The sequence below is a fragment of the Leucoraja erinacea genome, chromosome 18 (genome assembly GCF_028641065.1).
Source record: "Leucoraja erinacea ecotype New England chromosome 18, Leri_hhj_1, whole genome shotgun sequence".
NCBI classification, from domain to species: domain Eukaryota; kingdom Metazoa; phylum Chordata; class Chondrichthyes; order Rajiformes; family Rajidae; genus Leucoraja; species Leucoraja erinaceus.
Window position 1 is genome coordinate 12,160,680 of NC_073394.1, and position 22,524 is coordinate 12,183,203.

At 48.3% G+C, this 22,524-nt stretch overlaps 1 protein-coding gene across 2 annotated transcripts in view; it reads right to left on the bottom strand.

Annotated features, from left to right (window-relative positions):
- Positions 1-908: 908 nt before the first annotated feature.
- Positions 909-22,524, bottom strand: part of LOC129705654 (alpha-parvin) — a 50,563-nt gene continuing 28,947 nt past the window's right edge. The window contains exons 9-13 of one of the 2 annotated variants that reach the window (XM_055649331.1): positions 20,972-21,033; positions 20,272-20,340; positions 19,834-19,935; positions 18,916-18,988; positions 909-1,345 (exon numbers count right to left, since the gene is read on the bottom strand). In XM_055649331.1, coding sequence (XP_055505306.1) covers positions 1,332-1,345; positions 18,916-18,988; positions 19,834-19,935; positions 20,272-20,340; positions 20,972-21,033 — 320 coding nt within the window. In that variant the 3' untranslated portion in view covers positions 909-1,331. Of the gene's footprint in view, positions 1,346-14,982; positions 17,661-18,915; positions 18,989-19,833; positions 19,936-20,271; positions 20,341-20,971; positions 21,034-22,524 lie in introns of those variants that run through there. The other variant, XM_055649330.1, reaches the window with a different exon arrangement.

The following is a 22,524-nucleotide window of genomic DNA, read 5'->3' on the forward strand; positions in this document are numbered from 1 at the left end:
GAAAGCATCTCCTGTTGTGCCATGTTCATCGTTCCTGGACCGAAATCCTGCCTGGCCCAAAATCTTCTGAATTCAAAGTTAGACTTCTCATTGCATTGGCAGCTAGAAACGGAGCCAAGCTGCCAATACATTGTAGCATCAATTAATCTGCTTGTTCATAGTCCAGCACACAACAATACTCTGAGAGCCTTGTGGAAGAACATACATGTCATTATTGCTTGGGTACACGTGGTAACAAATAGTCATGGAACAAAACAAAATTAAAAACCGCACGCACTTGCAGATTCATTGAATCACTGAAAGGTACAGAACGGAAGCAGGCCCTTCGGCCCACCGAGTCCATCCCAACCAACGATCACCTGCTCCCACTAATTGTATGCTATCCCACTTGTTCTTCCACTCCCTACACACTAGGGGCAATATTACAGAGGCCGATTAACCTACAAACCCACAGGCCTTTGGGATATGCGGGGTAACTAGTGAGGGGATGTGGGCAAAAGATTTAGATGCAGATTTGTGCAGGTCACAACTTAAAGGATCATTCTCTTTGGGACGTGGGAGGAAACCGGAGCAACCCGGTGGAAACCCACACAGTCACATGGAGAATGTGCAAACTCCATACCTGAGGCCGGGATCGAACTCAGATCTCGGGCGCTGTGAGGCAGCAGCTCAATCAGTTGCACCACCGTGCCACCCTTATTCACTCCACTGTAGACCATCACTGTGCCTTTATTTAACGAGAGCAAGAGAGATAAACCAAGAAATTATAGAGCGTTGCAGGGAGGTTATCAGAAATTGTTATTGGGAACAACACCACCTCAAAGTTGCCCTCCAAACCACACACAAAAATCAGAAGTAAATAGAGAGATTGAAGAGAGTTTAATTGTCATATGTACTTGCATCAGCTTAACAGCACTGTAAACGCATATACACACCAATAATGTTCATTATAATAAGCAATAATCCACAAATTACCAACGATAATACAAGTGTTAAAGATGAGGTCCATAGTGCAACCAAAGACATGGTCCATAGATGATCATAGTTGCTGAGGTTTAAGAGCCTGATAATTGCTAGTAAGAAGCTGTTCTTGAACCTGCTAATCACAGTGTTCAGATTTATATACCACCTGCCCGATTGCAGTAGCAGGGTGGTGTGGGTCTGCGATGATGCTGGCAGAGCCTCCTACTGATCCCTTTGATGATGGGAAGGTCAGTACCTACGATGGGCCGAGCAGTGTCTACCACTCTCTGTAATCTCCTTAGTTCCGCGGCATTCGAGTTGCCAAACCAGGCCGTAATGCGCACCAAATATAGATACAAAATGCTGGATCAACTCTGCGGGTCTGTGGAGAAAAGGAATAGGTGACGTTTCGGGATGGAACACTTTCCCAGACTGTTCGATGAGGCCAGGCGCCAGCCTCATACTTACCCCCAGGACCATGACCCCACAGATGAGCACCAGGCCATTATCTCAAACTATCTCCAATGTAATAATTCCCTCTGTTCACCCTCCACAGTCTCCAACCTTATCGTTCCCAAGCCCATCAAGGCTACTTTTACCTGCTCCCTTAATTCCACAAGCAGAACTGCCCTGGCAGACCCATTGTTTCTGTCCTGCTTCTGCCCCACTGAAGTCATTTCCACATTCCTCGATTCCATCCTATCCCCTGGTCCAATCCCTTCCCACATACATCCAACAAAAAACTCTATCTTTCATTCTGGGGAAGGGATCTCGACCCGAAACGTCACCGATTCCTTTTCTCCGGAGATGCTGCCTGACCCACTGAGTTGCTCCAGCATTGTGTGTCTATCTGCAATATAAACCAGCATCTGCAATTCCTTCCTACAAGTAATGTACACCAGTCGTGACTTAGAAATATGTCACCCTTCCTCCACCATCGCTGGCTCAAAATCCTGAAACTTCCCCCACCCCTCCCCTCTCCACCAAACAGCGATTTGGTGGTATCCATACCCGAAGAGTCCCAACTGTTTAAGATGGCAGCTTACCCTTAAGGGCAATTAGCAATGGGCAATTAAATGCAAAGCCTACATTCCTTGCATGGTTGAACACTTGCATGGTAACGTTGAGCTGATTAGAGCGAGTTAGCATTGCTCACACAGCAGAAGTCAATGACTCATGAACCTGGGAGATTGTGCAACTGAGATGTGGCAGCTGTGACTCAGTGAGTCAGACTCTAACCTGTGTGTCTGAAAGTCAAGGGTTCAAATCTCCATTCAGTCATTTGAGCAAGTGGTGGCAATAGAGAGAGCACCGAAGAGACTCCCTGGGCTGTTTGCCTTGAAATGGAGGGCTGTAGTTACAAGAGACTTGCTAGGGTTTATTGCTCGGGTTGCTTTCCCTCTCTCTCCATCCCCTCCCCCTTCCCAGTTCCCCCACCAGTCTTACAGTCTCCGACTACATTCTATCTCTGAACCGCCCACACCCCTGACATCAGTCTGAAGAAGGGACTCGACCCGAAACGTCACCCATTCCTTCTCTCCAGAGATGCTGCCTGTCCCGCTGAGTTACTCCAGCATTTGGTGTCCACCTTTGCTTTTATCCTCACTGGAATGTAGGAAGCTGAGGGATGAGCGACATTCTTGACGTTTATAAAATATACGAGAAGCATAGATTGGGTTGATAGTCAGTCGATCTGACAGTGTAGGGAAATCTAAAACTAGAGGATGCGGGTTTAAGGTAAGAAGTATGAAATTGAAAGGAGACATGAGGGGGTTGATTTCTCAGGCAGAGGGCGATGGGTATATGGAACAAGCTGCCAGAGCTATGGGGTGTAGGATCAGGCCCTGTGGCCCAAATCAGGGAACAGACCCACCACACTGACATTTATATAGAACATTTAGTGTAGTGAAACATCCCAAGTAGCACAATCAAACAAATTCAGCCCTCAGTCACATAGATTACATACAAGAGAGACACACACAAGGAACTGCAGTTGCTGGAATCTTCTGTAGAACACAAAGTGTTGGAGTAATTCAGCTCATCAGGCAGCATCTTTGGAGGATATGAATAGGTGACGATTTGGGTCGGGACATTCGATCCGATTAAAGGAATAGCTCTTCAGGAGTACCATCAAGAAGGGAAGAGGGATGGAGAGAGTTAGAACATGGAACGTAGAACAGGAGAGCACGGGAACAGGACCTTCGACCCACAATGTCTGTGCCAAAATGATGCCAAGTTAAACTAATCTCTGCCTGCACATGATCCATGTCCCTCCATGTCCTGCACATCTATGGGCCTATCCAAAAGTCTCTTCAAAGCCACTATTGCTTCAGCCACCACCACCACCACCACTGGCAGAATCATCCAGTGCAGTTTAATACACCACATGTGCTAAACACTTGGCCCGCTCACTTTGCTCCTCTTACGTTAAAGCTTTGCCCTCTAGTCTTTGACATTTCCACCCTGTGAAAAAGGTTCTGACTGTCCACCATAGCTAGGCCTTTTGTAATTTTGTAAACTTAAAATTTAGGGGGAAAGGTTCCATAACTCGATGCCTGGTATTGGAAGGCATCTCTGCCCAACAGTGAAGTGATAGAAGTCAGCGACAGGCCTGAGGCCAGATTTGGAGATGCATATTCTTGCGGTTGAAGAGGAGTTTGAGGGGGAAAGGGTGGAGATGCATTTTAGACTTGTTTAGACTTTTAGAGATACGGCGTGGAAACAGGCCCTTCAGCCCACCGAGTCCGCACCAACCAGCGATTACCACATACATTAACACTATCCTTCACATAAGGGACAATTTACAGAAGCCAATTAACCTACAAACCCGCACGTCTTTGGAGTCTGGCAGGAAACCGGAACACCCTGAGAAAATCTACGCGGTCACTGGGAGAACATACAAACTCCACACCGTCAGCACCTGTAGTCAGGATCGAACCCGGGTCTCTGGTGCTGTAAGGCAGCAACTCTACCCTTGCACCACTGTGCCGCCTTGAAAATAACAATGTGAATTTAAAAAGCGAGGTGGTGTCATCAATTAATCGATAAATGTCCATATGATTTAAGGTTACGGAGAAAATAAACCATGATAAATGTGATTTATTAATTAGGTGTAAACACAAAACAATATTAAATGCAATGTAATTGTTCATTTTCTGAAACCATCCACCTCCTGGGGAATATGAAAAGAAGGAATCTATTTAAATAATTGTACATGCAATATGTTAGTAATTATTCAAATCCATTTTTGGCATTCAGACATTATAATGAAAAACATCAGGACTGATTGCATGAAAGGATTGTTTGCAGCATCAGCATTAATGTGCATCCCATTACAATATAGTGCAGTATCAGAAAACACAGTATAAAACAGGAAATAGAACCACACATTCTACATTAGAATATTATATATATATTCAAAGATTGAGGAGATTTCATATGCTGATGAATACACGATCAAACTTCTACAGGAATGTGGTATAGAGAAAAATGACTGGTTGTGTCACATCTAAAAAGTCTCTCCATAGTCTGAGGAAGGGTCTGGACCCGAAACATCACCTATTCATTTTCTCCAGGGATGCCACTGACCCGCTGAGTTACTCCAGCACTTTGTGTCTGTCTTCGGTATAAACCAGCACCTGCGGTTCCTTCGTCCGCATAATGCCAAGCTAAACTAATATCACCAGCCTGCACATGGTCCACATGATCCACCATTCCCTGCACATGGTCCACATGCCTCCATTCCCTGCATATATCCATGTGCCTGTCTGAAAGCCTCTTAAACGCCGCTCTTGTATCTGGGCTGAGGGGTGACCTTATTGAGGTGAACACGATCATGAGGGGCTTGGGTAGAGTGAATGCTCACAGAGTAGAGGATTCTAAATCTAGAGGGCACAGGCTTGCAATGAGAGGGGAGAGATTGAAAAGGAAGCAACATTTTCACAGAGGATAGTCCGTATTCTTGAATGAGCTGCCTGAAGAAGCTACAGATGCGGATGCCATTATGATTTTTAAAAGACATGTGGACAGATATATGCAGAGGAAGGGTTATTTAGATCATGAAAAAGTACAGCATAGGAACAGACCCTTTGGCCCAAAAAGTCCGCAAAACATTATGACCCTGTGATAGGATGACTGGATTATAGATTGGCTAGATTATCGATTATACATTCTAGATTATCGATTATAGATTATCAATGAGCCCTATTGCAGCAGATACAAAATGCTGGAGTAACTCAGCAAGACAGGCAGCATCTCTGGAGAGAAGGAATGGGTGACGTTTCGGTTCGAAACCCTTCTTCAGACTATTGTATTACTGACATTTGATAAATTTAACACTGGCTGGTGAATCTGTAGATTTATTTGCCACAGAAGGCTGTAGAGGCCAAGTCAGTGGCTATTTTTAAGGCAGAGGTAGATAGATTTTTGATTAGTACAGGTGTCAGAGGTTATGGGGTGAAGGCAGGAGAATGGGGTTCGGAGGGAGAGATAGATCAGCCATGATTGAATGGCGGAGTAAACTTGATGGGCCGAATGGCCTAATTCTACTCCAATCACTGATGATCTTATGACATTATGTCAAGTTAAACTAATCTCGCCTGCCTGCACATGACCCATATCTTTCCATTCCTGCCTATCCTCTTAAATGCCACTATTATATCTGCCTCCACCACCATCCTTGGCATTGCGTTCCAGGCACGCACTGCCCTCTGCATAAAAAATGTGCCCTGCACTTCTCTTTAAAATGTTGCCCCATTCACCTCAAGCTCAACCTCCAACCTTCTGCTGAAGGGAGTAAAATAACCCAACTTTGTCCAACCTCTCATCATCGTGAGTGTGAGCACATGGTATAGTTAAAAAAAATTAAGTTCTGTCTCCAAAACAATAAGAATGTATAATTCTAATTTAATACCAAACTAGGAGTTAATAAAGCAAGAAGTAGTCTTGGGCACTGCCATCTGGTGGAGTCTCAAAACTCCACAGCTTCCATCGCTTGTGCTTAGATTCAAGATTCAAGAGAGTTTATTGTCATGTGTCCCTAATAGGACAATGAAATTCTTGCTTTGCTTCAGCGCAACAGAACATAGTAGGCATGACTACAGAACAGATCAGTGTGTCCATATACCATTATATAAATATATACACACATGAATAAATAAACTGATAAAGTGCAAATAACAGATAACAGATAATGGGCTATTAAAGTTCAGAGTTTTGCCCGAGCCAAGTTTAATAACCTGATGGCTATTGGGGAAGTAGCTATTCCTGAACCTGGTCATTGAACAGTGTGGAAACAGGCCCTTCGGCCCAACTCGCCCACACCGGCCAACAATGTCCCTGCTACACTAGTCCCACTTGCCTGCACTTGGTCCATACCTGTCCTATCCATGTACCTGTCCAACTGTTTCTTAAACAATGGGATAGTCCCAGCCTCAACTACCTCCTCTGACAGCTTGTTCCATACACCCACCACCCTCTGTGTGACAATGTTACCCCTCTGATTCCTATTAAATATTTTCCCCTTCACCTTGAACCTATGTCCTCTGGTCCTCGATTCCCCAAGGTAAAAGACTCTGTGCATCTACCCGATCTATTCCTCTCATGATTTGTATACTTCTATAAGATCTCCCCTTATCTTCCTACACTCCATGGAATAGAGACCCAGCCTACTCAACCTTTCCCTATAGCTCACACTCTCTAGTCCTGGCAACATCCTCGTAAATCTTCTCTGAACCCTTTCAAGCTTGACAATATCTTTCCTATAACATAACACCCAGAACTGAACACAATATTTTAAATGCAGTTTCACCAGAGTCTTATATGACTGCAACATGACCTCCCGACTTCTATACTCATGCTTTTATAATATATCTAGTTGTCGAAACATTGCAGCGGTTAATTCTTAATGCTCGCAAACTATTGATCACGCAACAAACTGGAGATAGTGTCAGGTAAATATTGATAATGGGAACAAGGAGGCTACCGAGTCAGAGCCTAGATGCGGTGAGGAGTCGGAAGATCTGGGGTTGGGAGGAACAGAGAGGCCAAGGGATAGGAGGAAAAGAGGGATTGAGGTTCAGGAGAAAGAGTGGGATCAGGGGTCGAGGGGGGCGGAGGGGGGGAGGGGGGGTTAAAGAGGGATTAGGTGCTGGGTAAAAGAGAGAGATGAGGTGTTGGGAGGGCGAGGTTGTGAGAAATAGAGGGATCAGGTGTTAGAAGGAAAAGGGATATCAGGTATTGGGATAAAAGGGGGATGGGGATTAGGGTAAAGCTGGATTTGGGGATGGGAGGAAAAGAAGGATTGGGAGGTTGGGGGACAGAGGGATCAGCATTGTGTAGAATAGAAGAGGGATCAGGAATTAAGAGGAAGGGAGAGATCAGATCAGCATACAACCACTCCATACAACAACTCTGAACACCCTCTTCCAGCCAACACCTCCAATGTGGGCTCACCCAACAAGACACAAATAAGGTCAAATATTTTCTCCCCGGGTATCCTGTGCTTTTGGAAACCCCAGGTATTTGAAGTTACAATCAAATTGGCCGTGATCGCATGGAATAAAGGGACAGGCTCGAGGGGCCGAGTGGCCCCCTCCTGTTCCCGATTGGTACATCAGTTCACAGAAGCCCAGCTAAAAAGGAGGAAGGAGTTTCTCAAACTACCTACCACTGCAAAAGTACCGCCTGTTACCTCCAGCAGTGCCCCCCTGCTTGCATGCACCAAGGTCAGGACGTCCCTCTTCCCCAGCCGTTTAGGGCACTTTCCCAGGGTGCGGGACGTGAGTTTGCACTTTCCCCTTCACCTCCCACCTCCGCCATCTTGGCCCTTGAGATTGAATTGTCCGACCTGGTTCAGGGCAGGGAAGGGACGAGGGATCAGCCAGACCGACGGTCAAGGACGGACCTATGGAAGCGAGGAGGCTGCTGCCGGAGGAAGGAACAAAGGAGGACCCGGCGTGGGGGGAACGCCATGAGGAGGGGGGAGAATAAAGGGGGACCTGACACGCAGGTAGTTTGTAACATTGTCAGCGCCCTCTACGTGGCAACTATTCGCATATCTTGGGTATGCAAGCAAAGAATTGCATGTGACAATAAAGTATTAAGTATTCATTCATTCATTCATTCATTCATTCATTCATTCATTCAAGGACACGGAATTATGCAGCAAACTCAAGGAGCCTGGTTTTACATCTCAGCGTCAGAAACATCACACTTTTTGATAAATATTCTCGTCTTTCACATTTTTTTTTCATACTTCGTACAACATAGAAACAGGCCATTTAGCCCATCAAAACCATCCCGACCTGAAACACTGTCTTTCCATTCCCTTCGCAGATGCGGCCTGACCCATTAAGTTCCTCCACACTTTGCTTTTTGTGAAGGTTCCAGCATCTGCAGTCTCTTGTGTCTGCATTTGAATGGAACGTTATTCCCTTTATCAGGTATCGGATGGCAAGATTGCAATTATGTAGTCCTTTCGTTGATAGCGCGCAACAAAAAAAAAGCTTTTCATTATACCTACATGACAATAATTATAAACTAAACTAAATTAAATCACCTAGGTGTAGAAGGCTAAAGGCCAAGTGCTGGAAGACGAGATTAATGCAGCTGGGTTAGTATGGATGTGGCCAGCTGAATGGCCTCTTTCTATAGCCGTTTGACTCCATGACTTTCTCATTTCCCACAGCTCCTCTCGTCATTCCATGACATTTCTTGGTAAACTTCTCGGGCGACATGGTGGCGCAGCGGTAGAGATGCTGCCTTACATCGTCTGCAGCGCCAGAGACACGGGTTCGATCCCGACTACGGGTGCAGTCTGTACGGAGTTTGTGTGTCCTCCCCATGACCTGCGTGGGTTTTCTCTGAGATCTTCCGTTTCCTCCTACACTCCAAAGACGTACAGGTTTGTAGGTAAATTGGCCTGGTAAATGGAAAACAAAATTGTCCCTAATGTTTGTAGGGTAGTGTTAATATGACACTGGTGGGCGGAAGGGCCTGCTTCTGTGCTGTTTCTCTAAACTAAAAAGACAGCAAAAATCTATGTTCAGAGAAATTCTGAGGAAGGGGATTTTTTTCGCCGAACAGCTCCGCTCGGTCCGCAATAACCAACCTGACCTCCCGGTGGCTCAGCACTTCAACTCCCCCTCCATTCCGTATCCGACCTCTCTATCCTGGGTCTCCTCCATGGCCAGAGCAGGCAACACCGGAAATTAGAGGAACAGCACCTCATATTCTGCTTGGGGAGTCTGCATCCTGGGGGCATGAACATTGAATTCTCCCAATTGTGTTAGTCCTTGCTGTCTCCACCCCTTCCTCAGCCCTCGGGCTTTCTCCTCCCATCCCTCAGCCTTCGGGCTCCTCCCCCTCCTGTTTCCTTTCTTCTACCCGCCCCCCCCCCCCATCAGTCTGAAGAAGGGTTTTGGCCTGAAACGTTGCCTATTTCCTTCGCTCCATAGATGCTGCTGCACCCGTTGAGTTTCTCCAGCATTTTTGTGTACCTTCAATTTTCCAGCATCTGCAGTTCCTTCTTAATTCTTGAGGTACTGGGAGAGCTGAGACCTGTCAATCCAGTAATCGTTCTTCCGAGTATTTCCAAAGCCATTATATCACCGGCTGTATGGGCGTAACAATACAGAGGCACTCCAAGGGCAATCTGATCAACAATCTAATGTACTGACGCAAAGTAATGTCCTTTGATTCATGTTGAATACAGCTCAGTGCCCAACCATGAAGGCAGTGAGAGAGAGTGACTGGCTACGGTTTCACCAGACTTGTGGTGAACTTTGAGCGGCTGCACAATACAACATACTTAGAACGTAGAACAGTGCAGCACAGGAACAGGCTCTTCGGCCCACATGATGCCAAGATGCTGCCTAAACAGGGGTGTCCCCAGCCAAATATTTACAACATTGAAGTCTTCTTTCAAATTCCTACTGGTTCGTCACTCAAATGCACTTTATTCTTTAAATAATTCCTCCCTGTTCTTGCTGCAATGTAAAATTAAAATGCATCTGCCCACGTCGGATAGTCAGAGTGCATTACGTGCCTTGAAACATGACAGACTGATTCATTTGCAGAACCCATGCAGCAATTAACAACGTAACTGTGAGCAAAAAAAGACAAAGTGTTGGAGGAACTCAAGGGGTCAGGCAGCATCTGCAGAGGGAATGGACAGATGACATTTTGGGGTGCCTCCAATCTCTCGAAGAAGGGTCCCGACCTGAAATGTCATCTGTCGATTTCCTGCAAAAATAGAACATAGAACAACAATCGAGTGCATAGAAAGGACCTGCAGATGATGGATTGTATCGAAGATAGACACAAAGTGCCGGAGCAATCAGAGGGTCAGCAGCATCTCTGGGTGATGTTTCGGGTCAGACAGAAGAAGGGTCTCGACCTGACATGTCACATATCCTTTTTCTCCAAAGTTAAAGTCAAAGTCAATTTTATTCGTGACTTGCACCCGAAGCTGCCTGTTACTCCAGCACTTTGTGTCTATATTTGGTATAGAACAGTACAGTACAGAAACAAACCCTTTGGCCTACAATGTCATTCCAAAATTAAACCTCTGCCTGCATATGATCCATATCCCTCCATTCCCTGCGTATCCATGTACCTATCTAAAAACCTCTTAAATGCCACCATCGTATATTTGCCTCCACCACAACCTCTGGGCTGGTGTGTTCCACGCACCCACCACTCTCTGTGTAAAATCTTGCCCTGCACATCTCCTTTAGGATTAACAAACTCATCAGGAATGCCGGTTCCAACCTGGGGGTGGAGTTGGATTCACTGGAGGTAGTCTTGGAGGGGTGGATGCTCCTCAAACTGCACAGCATCCTGGACAATACAGATCACCGCCTCTATGACACACTGGTCAACCAGAGGAGTACCTTCAGCAACAGACTGGTCCCACCAAGATGCAGTACAGAACTCCACAGGAGATCCTTCTTCCCTGTGGCTATCAAACTGTACTACTCCTCCCCCTTCTGTCGTGGGGTAGACTGACTCCCCTCCTACGCCACCCCCCCTCCCCCCAATATTTATACATCCCCAAACCTTTCCACTCAACCTTCCTGTAAAATGGGTCTACTGAGTTCCTCCAGCACTTTGTCCTTTACTCAAGATTGCAGCATCTACAGTTCCTTGTGTCTCCAACAATGTAATTATATTTGGATTCCGAGATAAATACTGGAAAGTGCCCAGGTGATGGTAGTATGCTTCTGACATGCACTGATGGAGTCACAGATTGAAGGGGTTTATGCAAGGCCCAGATTCCAGAGATACAGCTCCACCACTGATTTACCGGCACCTGCTTTAATCCGGACAAAATGCCGAGAATGCCCTTGAAATCCCCCCTGGAAGTCCACCAGTAAATGTGGCATCTAGGTTGGGTGAAATGGCCGATCCCGACCTCACTGGGAATTCCGTGGCTGATCGGGCGGTCGAATTTGCTCCCTGCGACCGGGGCTCTGGAACTCCGGCCCGGCCGGAGCCGGCAGATCCGTTCCCATAGCCGACTTCCGAGGTCGACTTTGCGGACCAGGTATCGCAGCCCCTGAGCGGCCAGTACCGTTGGACTCCCCTCGGAGGCCGCGACATATGTTGGTCCGGCAAAATGGATAATCCACAAAAGCTCTGGAACCAAGGGTGCCGGAAAATCAGTGGTAGCCCTGTACGGATTTTACAACATTCTCCAACAATTACAACAGAATCTAATGATGTTCGTAACTGATTGAAGAATATTTACATTTTCGATTGAGGGCTCGAGAGTGAACCAGGGTGTAGAAACACCTCCTCGTTCTGCTAAAAGGCAGAGGCACAGGGGAGCAGGGAGCTGCAGCGAGCTTGCTGTCCGTGTCTTGTTAATGTCACACAACGCTGGTCCAACATGGTCAATAAACAATATTTACAGCTGACCTTTTGCAGAAAATTAAGCTGCAATAGAGAGTGGTCACAGTAGAGCAAAGATCTCTGTACTGAGTGAGAGGTACAGAGGAAGAGAATGATGTGTAGAGGGGAAAGAGAGGGATAGCGGGGGGGGGGGGGAGTAATAGAGAAGAGAGGTACAGAGAGGAGAGGTATAGAGGTACAAAGGTGCATAGGAGAGAAGGGAGGGGGGAGGAGAAAGGGGGAAAGGGGAGGAGAGTGAGGGGGACAAAGGAGAGGAAGAAAGCGAAGGGGAAGAGGTGAAAGGGATGGGAAGAGAAGAGGGAGAGAATGGGAGAGAGGAAGGGGGGGAGAGAGAGGAAGGGGAGAGAGAGGAAGGAGTAAGTGGGGAGAGCGAGGGGGGGGGGGGGGGGGAGAGTGGAAGGGGAAGATGAGGGGATAGGACCGGTTTGGAGGAATATGGACCAAGCGCAGGCGTGGGACTAGTGTAGCTGGGACATGTTGGCAGGTGTGGGCAAGTTGGGCCGAAGGGCCTGTTTCCACACTGTATGGGGGGGGGGGGGGGGGGAGAGAAGAGGAGGGAGGTGATGTGTGAGGGGGAAAGAGTGGGGAGGAGGGAGGAGGAGGAGGAGGAGGGGGGGCTGAGGGTGGGGGGGAGACAAGAGGGGAGCAAGGGGGAGAGAAAAGGTGGGAGAGGGAGAGGGAAAGTTGGAGCGAGAAATGGGGAGAGGGGAGAGTGAGAATGAAAGGGGGAGAGAGGAGGGAGAAAGGGACAGAGAGAGGGGGGGGGGGCAAGAAAGCGACTACGGGGGGGGGGGGGGGGGGGGGGGCAGAGAGAGCCAGACAGAGAGAGACAAAGACACAGAGAGGTCGCTGCTGTCCATTCGCTGTGTCTCTGCTCCCTCTCTATTTGGCCCTGCAGGTGTGCTCAGCACTAACGTAATCTCCACATCAGACGCCGGGTTAACGGCCCGTGTTTACAATGTCATCTCATATTCTCAATTACGTTGGCGCTGCCTCCGAGCCATTCATTACTCTGCATTATTGTCAGCCGCCCCGCTGGGTCCAGGGAGCTGAGTGATGAGGCTTTGCATTCAGCCTGGTTGCACCGTAATGATGGAGCGGCGGGCTGGCGGCTCCTTAAAACTGGCGTGAAAGGGATCCTTCAGGTTTATCTAGCCGAGTCTGTTTGTGGCAGACCCGGGGAGGAAACTGGGTGGAGGGGCTGGAGTCCTCTTGGATGTGTCCCACTAACTTGCTGAAATCATTAACCTTGTGTCTTCATTATACTTGTTTAACAAGGAACTGCAGATGCTGGAAAATCGAAGGTAGACGAAAATGCTGGAGCAACTCATCAGCCTGAAGAAGGGTTTCGACCTGAAACGTCGCCTATTTCCTTCGCTCCATAGATGCTGCCTCACCCGCTGAGTTTCTCCAGCATTTTTGTCTATCCGAAGACACACACAAAATGCTGGAGTAACTCAGGGGGACGGGCAACATCTCTGGAGAGAAGGGTCTCGACCCGAAACGTCACCCATTCCTTCTCTCCAGAGATGCTGCCTGCCCCGCTGAGTTACTCCAGCATTTTGAGGCCATCTGCCGTGCATTCGATAGTGCTGCTGGTGTATCTGGGCTGCATTCATCTCTGCCGCTCATGTCCTGAATCTGCCCTCGTAAATTTGCAACACTAGATAACAGATAAAAACCCTAGTTTAAAAAAAAACACATTATCGTCACCGTGTTCCACCTGCCCGTATTACAGCCTGCTTATGTAAACATCTATAGCCAGTTTACACCGAGTTTGCAACCTCCCCTCCATGAAGAGCGTCAGCTAACTCCTCAACATCAAGGGGACTCGGCCATTGAAAACGTAGAACATCGAACCCATCCTTTTTCTCCACAGATGCTGCCTGTCCCGCTGAGTTACTCCAGCACTTTGCGTCAATCTTCGGTATGAACCTGCATCTGCAGTTGCTTTCTATACATAGGACAGTACAGCACATGAACAGGCCCTTCGGCCCACAATGTCTGTGCCCAACAATCTCCAATGCCTGCATATGATCCATATCGTCATGAGTAATAGGAGTAGAATTAGGCCATTCGGCCCATCAAGTCTACTCCGCCATTCAACCAAGGCGGATCTATCTCTCCTAACCCGATTCTCCTGCCTTCTCCCCACAACCTGTGACACCTGATATCCCTCCATATCCATATGTCCATCTAGTTTATAGACAATAGGTGCACGAGTAGGCCATTCGGCCCTTCGGGCCAGCACCGCCATTCAATGTGATCATGGCTTTAGTTTTAGTGATACATCGTGGAAACAGGCCCTTCGGCCCACCGGGTCTATGCCGACCAGCGATCAGATCACCTGTACATTAGTTCTATCCTACACACTGGGGACAATTTACAGAAGCTAATTAACCTACAAACCTGCGCGTCTTTGAAATGTGGGAGGAACCCGGAGCACCCGGAGAAAACCCACGCGGTCACAGGGAGAACGTGCAAACTCCACACAGTCAGCACCCAGAGCTAGGATCAAACCTGGGTCTCCCTGGAGCTGTGAGGCAGCAACTCTACCGCTGTGCCACCCTTAAAGCCTGTTAAATGCCACCATCGTATTTGCCTCCACCACCATTCCCAGGCACCCACCACTTTGTGTAAAAACATTTGCCCCCCCCCGCCAACTTACCTTGAAACCATGTACGGACTCGGGACCGAAGGGCCTGGTCCCACGCTGTATCTTTAAACTAAACTGAATAAACCTGGACGTCTTTGGAATGTGGGAGGAAAACGGAGAAAACCCATGAGGCATCATCAGAGAGAACCCACTGAACTAGTCCAGTTTCAGACTGCACCGTGTGTTATCTCTACTGTCTGCAGAGGGTCAGTGCCTCTCATGTGTCTGGATCACATTATCAATAGAGTGGGCAAGGACAACGGGCTTGTTTCCCTGGAGTGTGTCACTGAACTCATGGTCACTTTTCTATTCGGCCAAGTGGGCATCCTGTAACTGATGCACGTTCAGATTTTAGTTTAGTTCAGAGATACCACGCGGAAACAGGCCCTTCGGCCCATCGAGACAGCGCCGACCAGCGACCCCAAACACTAACAAAATCTTACACACACTAGGGACAATTTACATTTATTCCAAGCCAATTAAGCTACAAACCTGTACGTGTTTGGAGTGTGGGAGGAAACCAAAGGTCCCGGAGAAAACCCACGCAGGTCGCAGGGAGAACGTACAGACTCCGTACAGACAAGCACTCGTAGCCAGGATCGAACCCGGGTCTCTGGTGCTGTAAGGCAACAACTCTAGCACTGCACCACCCTGCTGGGATGGTGTCAATGGGATTGGAGTTTGGGACTGACTTGAATTCAGAAATACTGGACCATCGCAAGAGCTTTCAGCCAACAACAGAGTAATTAAAGTGTGACACCGAGCAATAGTCCAGTGAGGCACTTGGCCATCGTAGATAAACACACATCACACATATCAGCATCACGACATTGAGACTAATTCTGCAAAATCAGGTACAAGGAATAATCACGATAGCATTTCCACATATCGGACGTGGTCCCACAAATGCGGGTTATTCACTCAACAACATTTATTTTTAAACACATACAATACAAACAAAAGAAGGTTGCACATAAGAGGCTGCAGATGCTGGAATCCTGAGCGAAACACAAAGTGCTGGGGGAACTCAGCGGGTCAGGCAGCGTCTGTGGAGGGAATGTATAGATGACGTTTCAGGTCGGGATCCTTCCTCAGACATGGAGTAAGGGGGAGGAAGCTGGAAAGGAGAGATGGGGGCGGGACAAATCCTGGAAAGTGGATACAGGTGAGGGAGGGAGGGGGGGGGGGGTGATTGGCAGAAGAGAGGAGTAAGTGACAAAGGCTGGAGGTAAAAGGAGACAAAAGGACTTCAGGTAAGGGAAAAGAAGGTAAATATAAGATCATAAGTCATAAGAGCAGAATTAGCCCATTCGGCCCATCGAGTCTACTCCACCATTCAAACATGGCGGATCTATATTTCCCTCGTAACCCCATTCTCCTGCCTTTTCCCCTTAATCTTTGACACCCTGTGACAAATATGGGACTCGGGATTGGGAAGGTGGGAAAAGGAGCAGGGTGACATGGTGGTGGGAGAAGTGGGCCTGGGAGATGGTGGGAGCAGTTCTTGGAATTGGAGAATGCAAAGTTCACACCGTTCATCCAACGTTCATAAGATTGTAGGTAGTGACAATCGATATCAGGGTGGAGATAATTGAATAATCTCTTTCTTTAGTTTAGTTTATTGCCACGTGTAGCGAGGTACAGTGAAAAGCTTTTGTTGCATGCTATCCAGTCAGCGGAAAGACGATACATGATTACAATCGAGCCGTCCACAGTGTACAGATACAGGATAAAGGCAATAATGTTTAGTGCAAGATGATAATCCTAGGGTCTCCAATGAGATAGATGGTGGGTCAGGACCGCTCTCTAATTGGTGATAGGATGGTTCCGTTGCTGGGACGAAGCTATCACTGAATCTGCAGTTTCACACTTGTGTATCTCTTGTCTGATGGAAGAGGGGAGAAGGGGGATGATGGTGAGACTCGTCCTTGATTATGCTGCAGGGGGAATCCCACATTTACATGATGTTTTGCACACATTTTACACCTGATTCCTCTCCCACCCACAGGTGAAACATTCCCAGTATTTGCTGGGAGAAGTTCCTGGACCTTCATTTCATCTCATCCTTCAAACTAATGTGTTTGTTGTGCAGTAAAAGGCCTATGGTGTTCAATACTTGACTGGTACAGTTCTGCACATAAATACTCTGAACATGCAACTCTACTGAAGCATAGAAAGTTTAGGGGGCTGATTGTGACACTGGTCCGTGTGTGTGGTGTTGGTCGCCTGGCTAAAGGAAGCAAAGAGGTCCAAAGAGATTCATCAGGAAAGGATCTGGACGTGGGCTTGAGATATAGGGAGAAGCTGCATACGTCAGATTTTTGTAGGAGGTTGAGGGGTGACTTTATTGAGGTGTACAAGATCATGAGGGGCTTGGATAAATTTCCCCCCAGAGCATCTTAAAACTGGAGGGCTTAGGATTATGGTGGGAGATTTAAGAGGGACCTCGGGGGCAAATTTTTCACTCAGAGGGAGTCTGTATCTGGAATGAGCTGCCGGAGGAAATGGATACAATTAAGACATTCAAAAGACCCAGGAATGGTTTGGAAGGTTCTGGGGCCAAATGCAGGCAAATGGGACAGGGCCAAAATGCCAACTTGGTGACATGGACAAGATGGGCCGAAGGGCCTGTTTCTGTGCTATCTTGCTCCGTGACGTTATTACACTCTTCAAGCCTGTGCCAGCTCTTTGGCTTTTGTAACTTGACATATTTGGAAAGTGCGTTTTCATTTTTCCAGAGTAGATTTTCCATATTAACATGAGAAAGCCACAATTTTATCATCAAAGTACTAGCACCATAGCCTCTGCTCTTTGTAATTCAAGTGCTTGTTTTTATATATATGGATATATACATATATAGAAAATACTCTTAAAAAAAAAAAAATTCTTGGAACGGACAGAAAGCTTGGAACGCGACTGACTGATGGGTTCCAGCGAGACGGCGATGGGCTCCAGAGCCTGGGGGCTCCTGTTGGCACAGCTGGTGGTTTCAGTGCTACCAGTCACGCTGGTCCCTGGCGTTGAGGGCACCGGGCACCAGCTCCCCCGTCTCACTCCACGTTCCTGTATTTTGTGAACAGGTTGTAGAGGACTCGGAGTGTGGACTTCAAGTCGCAGTTCACGATATCTGCAAGTGGGAACACATAGGTTTTGGATCGGTCTTGTAGCTTTAATTAGCGTCAAGAATATTCCACTGGCGTACACCCCCGAAGCAAAACAATTACATTCTTACTTGCCGCAGCACAAACAGGTATGTCAACATAGCCATTAAGGTCATCTTTATTCGAAATATGGCCAATTGGCCCATCATTCCTATGCTGTCTCTTTACAAATATTCACTCCAAATAAGTTTTACCAATACGCTCTCCAAATAATCCTCGTTCCTTGCTCTCTCCCCACCCCCCGAAGATGTTTTCTCTATATTTGTTGATGAGTTTATATATTGTCATACGTAGCACAATAGCACTGCCTGCTATCCAGTCAAACCAGACTATAGATGAGTACAATCAAAGCCATGCTCAAGTACAAAGAGAAAAAGAGCAGAGCATAGAATATAATGTAATGGCACTGTGGCGTTCCAGTTACAGAGGAAGGGCTGATTGGGCGGCACAGCTGGTAGCACCACTGTCATATCGCGCCAGATATCCGGGTTCTTCCCTGACTGTGTGGAGTTTGCACGTTCTCCCTGTGACGGTGGGGGTTTCGTCTGGGAGCTCCGGTTTCCTCCCACATCACAAAGACATGCAGATTTGGAGGTTAATTGGCTTCTATTTAAAAAATGCCCCTGATGTGTAAGCAGTGGGATAACATAGTGTTGACGGGTGATCGAAGGGCGGCATGGACTCAGCGGGCTGAAGGGCCTGTTTACATGCAGTATTTCAAAACAATTTAAAAAATGTAATATCCGCAATGAAGTAGGTTGGAAGATAGGACACAAAATGCTGGAGTAACTCAGCAGGTTAGACAGTGAAGGGTTCCGATCCAAAACGTTACCTATTCCTTCTCACCAGAGATGCTGCCTGACCTACTGAGTAACTCCAGCATTTTGCATTGATCTTAAGTATAAACCAGCATCTGCAATTCCTTCCTACACAGGTAGGTTGGAAGATTGGAACTCCATCCTAGCTAATTAAAGGGCCAATTCCTTTCCCTCCTCTACTCTCCCTCTCCTTCCTATTGATTCAGTTCCCTTTGGAATGGCTTTGTCGAAATTGCTTCTATTGCCCATTGAGGACTAGACCACCACATCCCATTGGATGGAAGTCTACCTCCTTGCCACTTTCACGGACAAGTCAGTGCGCAGCAAGATCTTTGGAGGCTAAGGCCAGATTCTGGCACCAATTCTTAAACACATCGGAACCGACAGACCACCAATTGCCTACCTTCTGATCGAGGCTTGGGCTTCTCCAATCCCCCGTCTTGCATGAGTTCAAAGGCGAAAGACACATTGTGGACCTGTCGAGAAAATCATGCACAGGTTTTAGCCTCAAGAATTCATTAAGGGGTATAGAAACATAGAAACATAGAAATTAGGTGCAGGGGTAGGCCATTCGGCCCTTCGAGCCTGCACCGCCATTCAATATGATCATGGCTGATCATCCAACTCAGTATCCCGTACCTGCCTTCTCTCCATACCCCCTGATCCCCTTAGCCACGAGGGCCACATCTAACTCCCTCTTAAATATAGCCAATGAACTGGCCTCAACTACCCTCTGTAGCAGAGAGTTCCAGAGATTCACCACTCTCTGTGTGAAAAACGTTCTTCTCATCTCGGTTTTAAAGGATTTCCCCTTTATCCTTAAGCTGTGACCCCTTGTCCTGGATATAGATAGGTTGAGTGAGTGGGCATGAAGTGTGCCAAATGGAATAGCCTCAAGAATGGACAAGAGCAAATTATTTAAACAAAGAGGAACTACAGAATGTTGTGGTACCAAGGGATCTGTTAGTAATAGCAGAAACAAAGAACTGCAGATGCTGATTTATACTGAAGATGGACACTGTGTACTGGAGTAACTCAACGGGTCAGGCAGCATCTCTGGAGAAAAAGAATGGGTGACATTTTGGGTCGGGACCCTTCTTCAGACTTCTTCACTGATGAAGGGTCCCGACCCGAAACGTCACCTATCCCTTTTCTGGCGGTTAAAGCACATGGAACACAAACTGTGTCAGGCAACTAATGTGAATAATTGGGACGGCTGATGGAACACTGGTGTTTATTGCGAGTATGCTGCTCTCAAGCTGTATCTTCTGCCCGATGGCAGAGGGGAAAAGAGGGAAATAATCCGCCAATAAAGATTTACCTTGTGTTCAAAGCTGTCCGGGGTGAGAAAGAAGTTGTGTAGAGGTATGAAGTAGTCCTCCACAAGCCCCATGAGTAACACTAGATAGACACCGTCGGCAAACTGCAGGAGGAGAGTTGTGGCAAGACGTTAGCATTGGACCCGATCAATAACATGCATGAGCTGATGCGCCAATGGCTCGGGGTCCACCCCCCCCCCCCCCCACCCCCCCACCACCACCCCAACACCCCACCACACCCCAAACCCCACCCCCACCCCCCCACCCCACCCCCACCCCCCTTAGAGTCACATCTCCTCACTGCATTGCTCTGTGGCTGGCTACAGTGTTGGCCAGAGCCAGGGGATGTCACAGGACATGGCGAGGCCACTCGGCCCCTCAGGCTCGTGCCGCTAGCCAATCCCTCTGCTATCCCTGCCCCTGCCCCCTGATCCACTCACCTGGGTCTCCAGCTCAGTCACCTCCAGATTCAACTTGTTCAGGTGTTTAGTCACAAACGTGATCAGCGTCTGTGGAGGGAAGGGAAACTGGTCAGGATTCCCCGGGAGGCGGGGGGAGGGCAAGAGGGGGCTGTGGCCCCGAGTGACACTACAAACGGGAGGTGGGTGGGACATGTGTGGGGAGGCAAGAGGAAGGGAACAGTAAGGGGAGGGGGTGTGTCAAACATGAGATGGGGGGGTGGGGTAAGAGGCAGGGATGAGGTGGAGCAAGAAGGTGGGGGGGGGGGGGGGGGCGACATGGACAAGAGGCGAGAGGGCAAAAGGTGGGGGGGGGGGCAAGAGGTGGGGGTGGGTAAGAGGCAGGGGGTAGAGAGAGGTGGGAGGATAGGGAAAGAGGCAGGAGTGGGGGAGGGGTGGGGCAGGGTATATGTGGACAAGAGGCAAAGGGTGTGGGGCAAGAGGGGGGTGGGGGCATGGGCAGGAGGTGGGGGGGGGGGGCAAGAGGTGGGGTGGTGGGCAGAGGGGCAGGGGACATGCAGGCAGTGGGGTGGACGGGGAAACTAGCCAAGGATGGGGAACATGCAACAGGAAGGGGAGAGGCATGCAGACAAAGGACAGACAAGGGCGGAGTACACAAGCAAGGGGAGGGTGAAGGGGCAAGGGGGGGAGGGGGGAGGGGGATACAGGCAAGGAATCAAACCTTTTTGACGACATTGAGCTTGTCTGGAGCATGGTCGAAGAGCGTGTCGAAGGCATCTCGCTCTGAACGTGATTGAAGAGTCACATAGAGGGGACAACACAGGGTCAGATCAACACACATGGAGACATAGAGAGGGTAGACACTCAGAATCTTTCTCTCAGGGTGGAAATGTCTGAACTTAACTATGCAGGAGACACGGGGAAATTGTAGACACTGGAATCTTGAGCAAAGAACAAAGTGCTGGAGGAACTCAATGGGCCAGGCAGCATCTGTGGAGAAAATAAGCCTAAAGGAGGGTGCCGACCTGAAACATCGTCTGTCCATTCCCTCCACAGATGCTGCCGAGTTTGTGTTTTACCTCGAGTGACGATGTGCGCAGGGATTTGTTGACTGTGGTCAGGTTGGGTGTGCGCAGGCAGTGAGCACAATGATAGAAAGCACAGCGAGAAAAACAGAACAACACGCAAAGTCAAGCCTCTTGTTGAACCACTTACCATAGAAAGACACAACGTGCTGGAGTAACACTGCGGGTCAGGCAGCTTCTTTATCATCATCATCATTGATAACATCACCGGGCACGGTGCTTACAATGCTATGTACAACAGTGATCGCAACTTCTACTGAAGTGTGGATGGCCTTGGCTCGCTAGAAGCTCATCCTCACTTTGACAGGTCTTGTTTTTGGTCCTGCTGGGGGTCCACAGTCCCCTCCTCACTTGGCAAACCAGGCGGGGGAGACGGTTTAGTCGCCGACTATTCGACCATGGAGCAGGTAGCACGGGATTACATGGTACCCGTGGTGGGGGGAACTCCCCCAGACCCCACTCTAAACTGCGTTAGACTTCAGACTTTGTTTTAGAGATCCAGTGCGGAAACAGGCCCTTCGGCCCAGCAAGTCCAAGCCGACTAGTGATCGCCCCCGACACTAACCTACATACACTAGGGACAATTTCACAACTTGCCAAAGCTAATTAACTAACAAACCTGTACGTCTTTGGAGTGTGGGAAGAAACCGGAGCACCCAGAGAAAACCCACGCGGGTCACAGGGAGAACGTGCAAACTCCGTACAGATATCACCCGTGGTCAGGATCGAACCCCGGGTCTCTGGCGCAGCAAGGCAGCAACTCTACCGCTGCACCACCGTGCCACCCTTGTCCATCTCTGGAGAAAAATTGGATGGGTGATGTTTCGGGTCGAGACCCTTCTTCAGACTTAATGTAGGGGGCAAGGGGGTGGGGAAGAATTGGAGGCAAGAAAAGTACAGGAACAATCAGGGCCGGCCACAGATGACCTCCGGCAGGGCGGTGCCATTGTTGTCTCGGGAAGGTGTGATCTCAAGAGAAACAATATGGAGAACTGCGGAACTGGTAAAACGATTCAGGAGAAGGAAGGGGGCAAGGAGGAAAGACAGAGGGGAGAGGAGTATAAGATGAAGTTACAAAGTTAAGAGTTTTTAATGACTGCAGAAGGATCTTGACCCGAAACGCCACCTATCCCTTTTCTCCAGAGATGCTGCCTGACCCGCTGAGTTACTCCATCGTTTTGTGTCTATC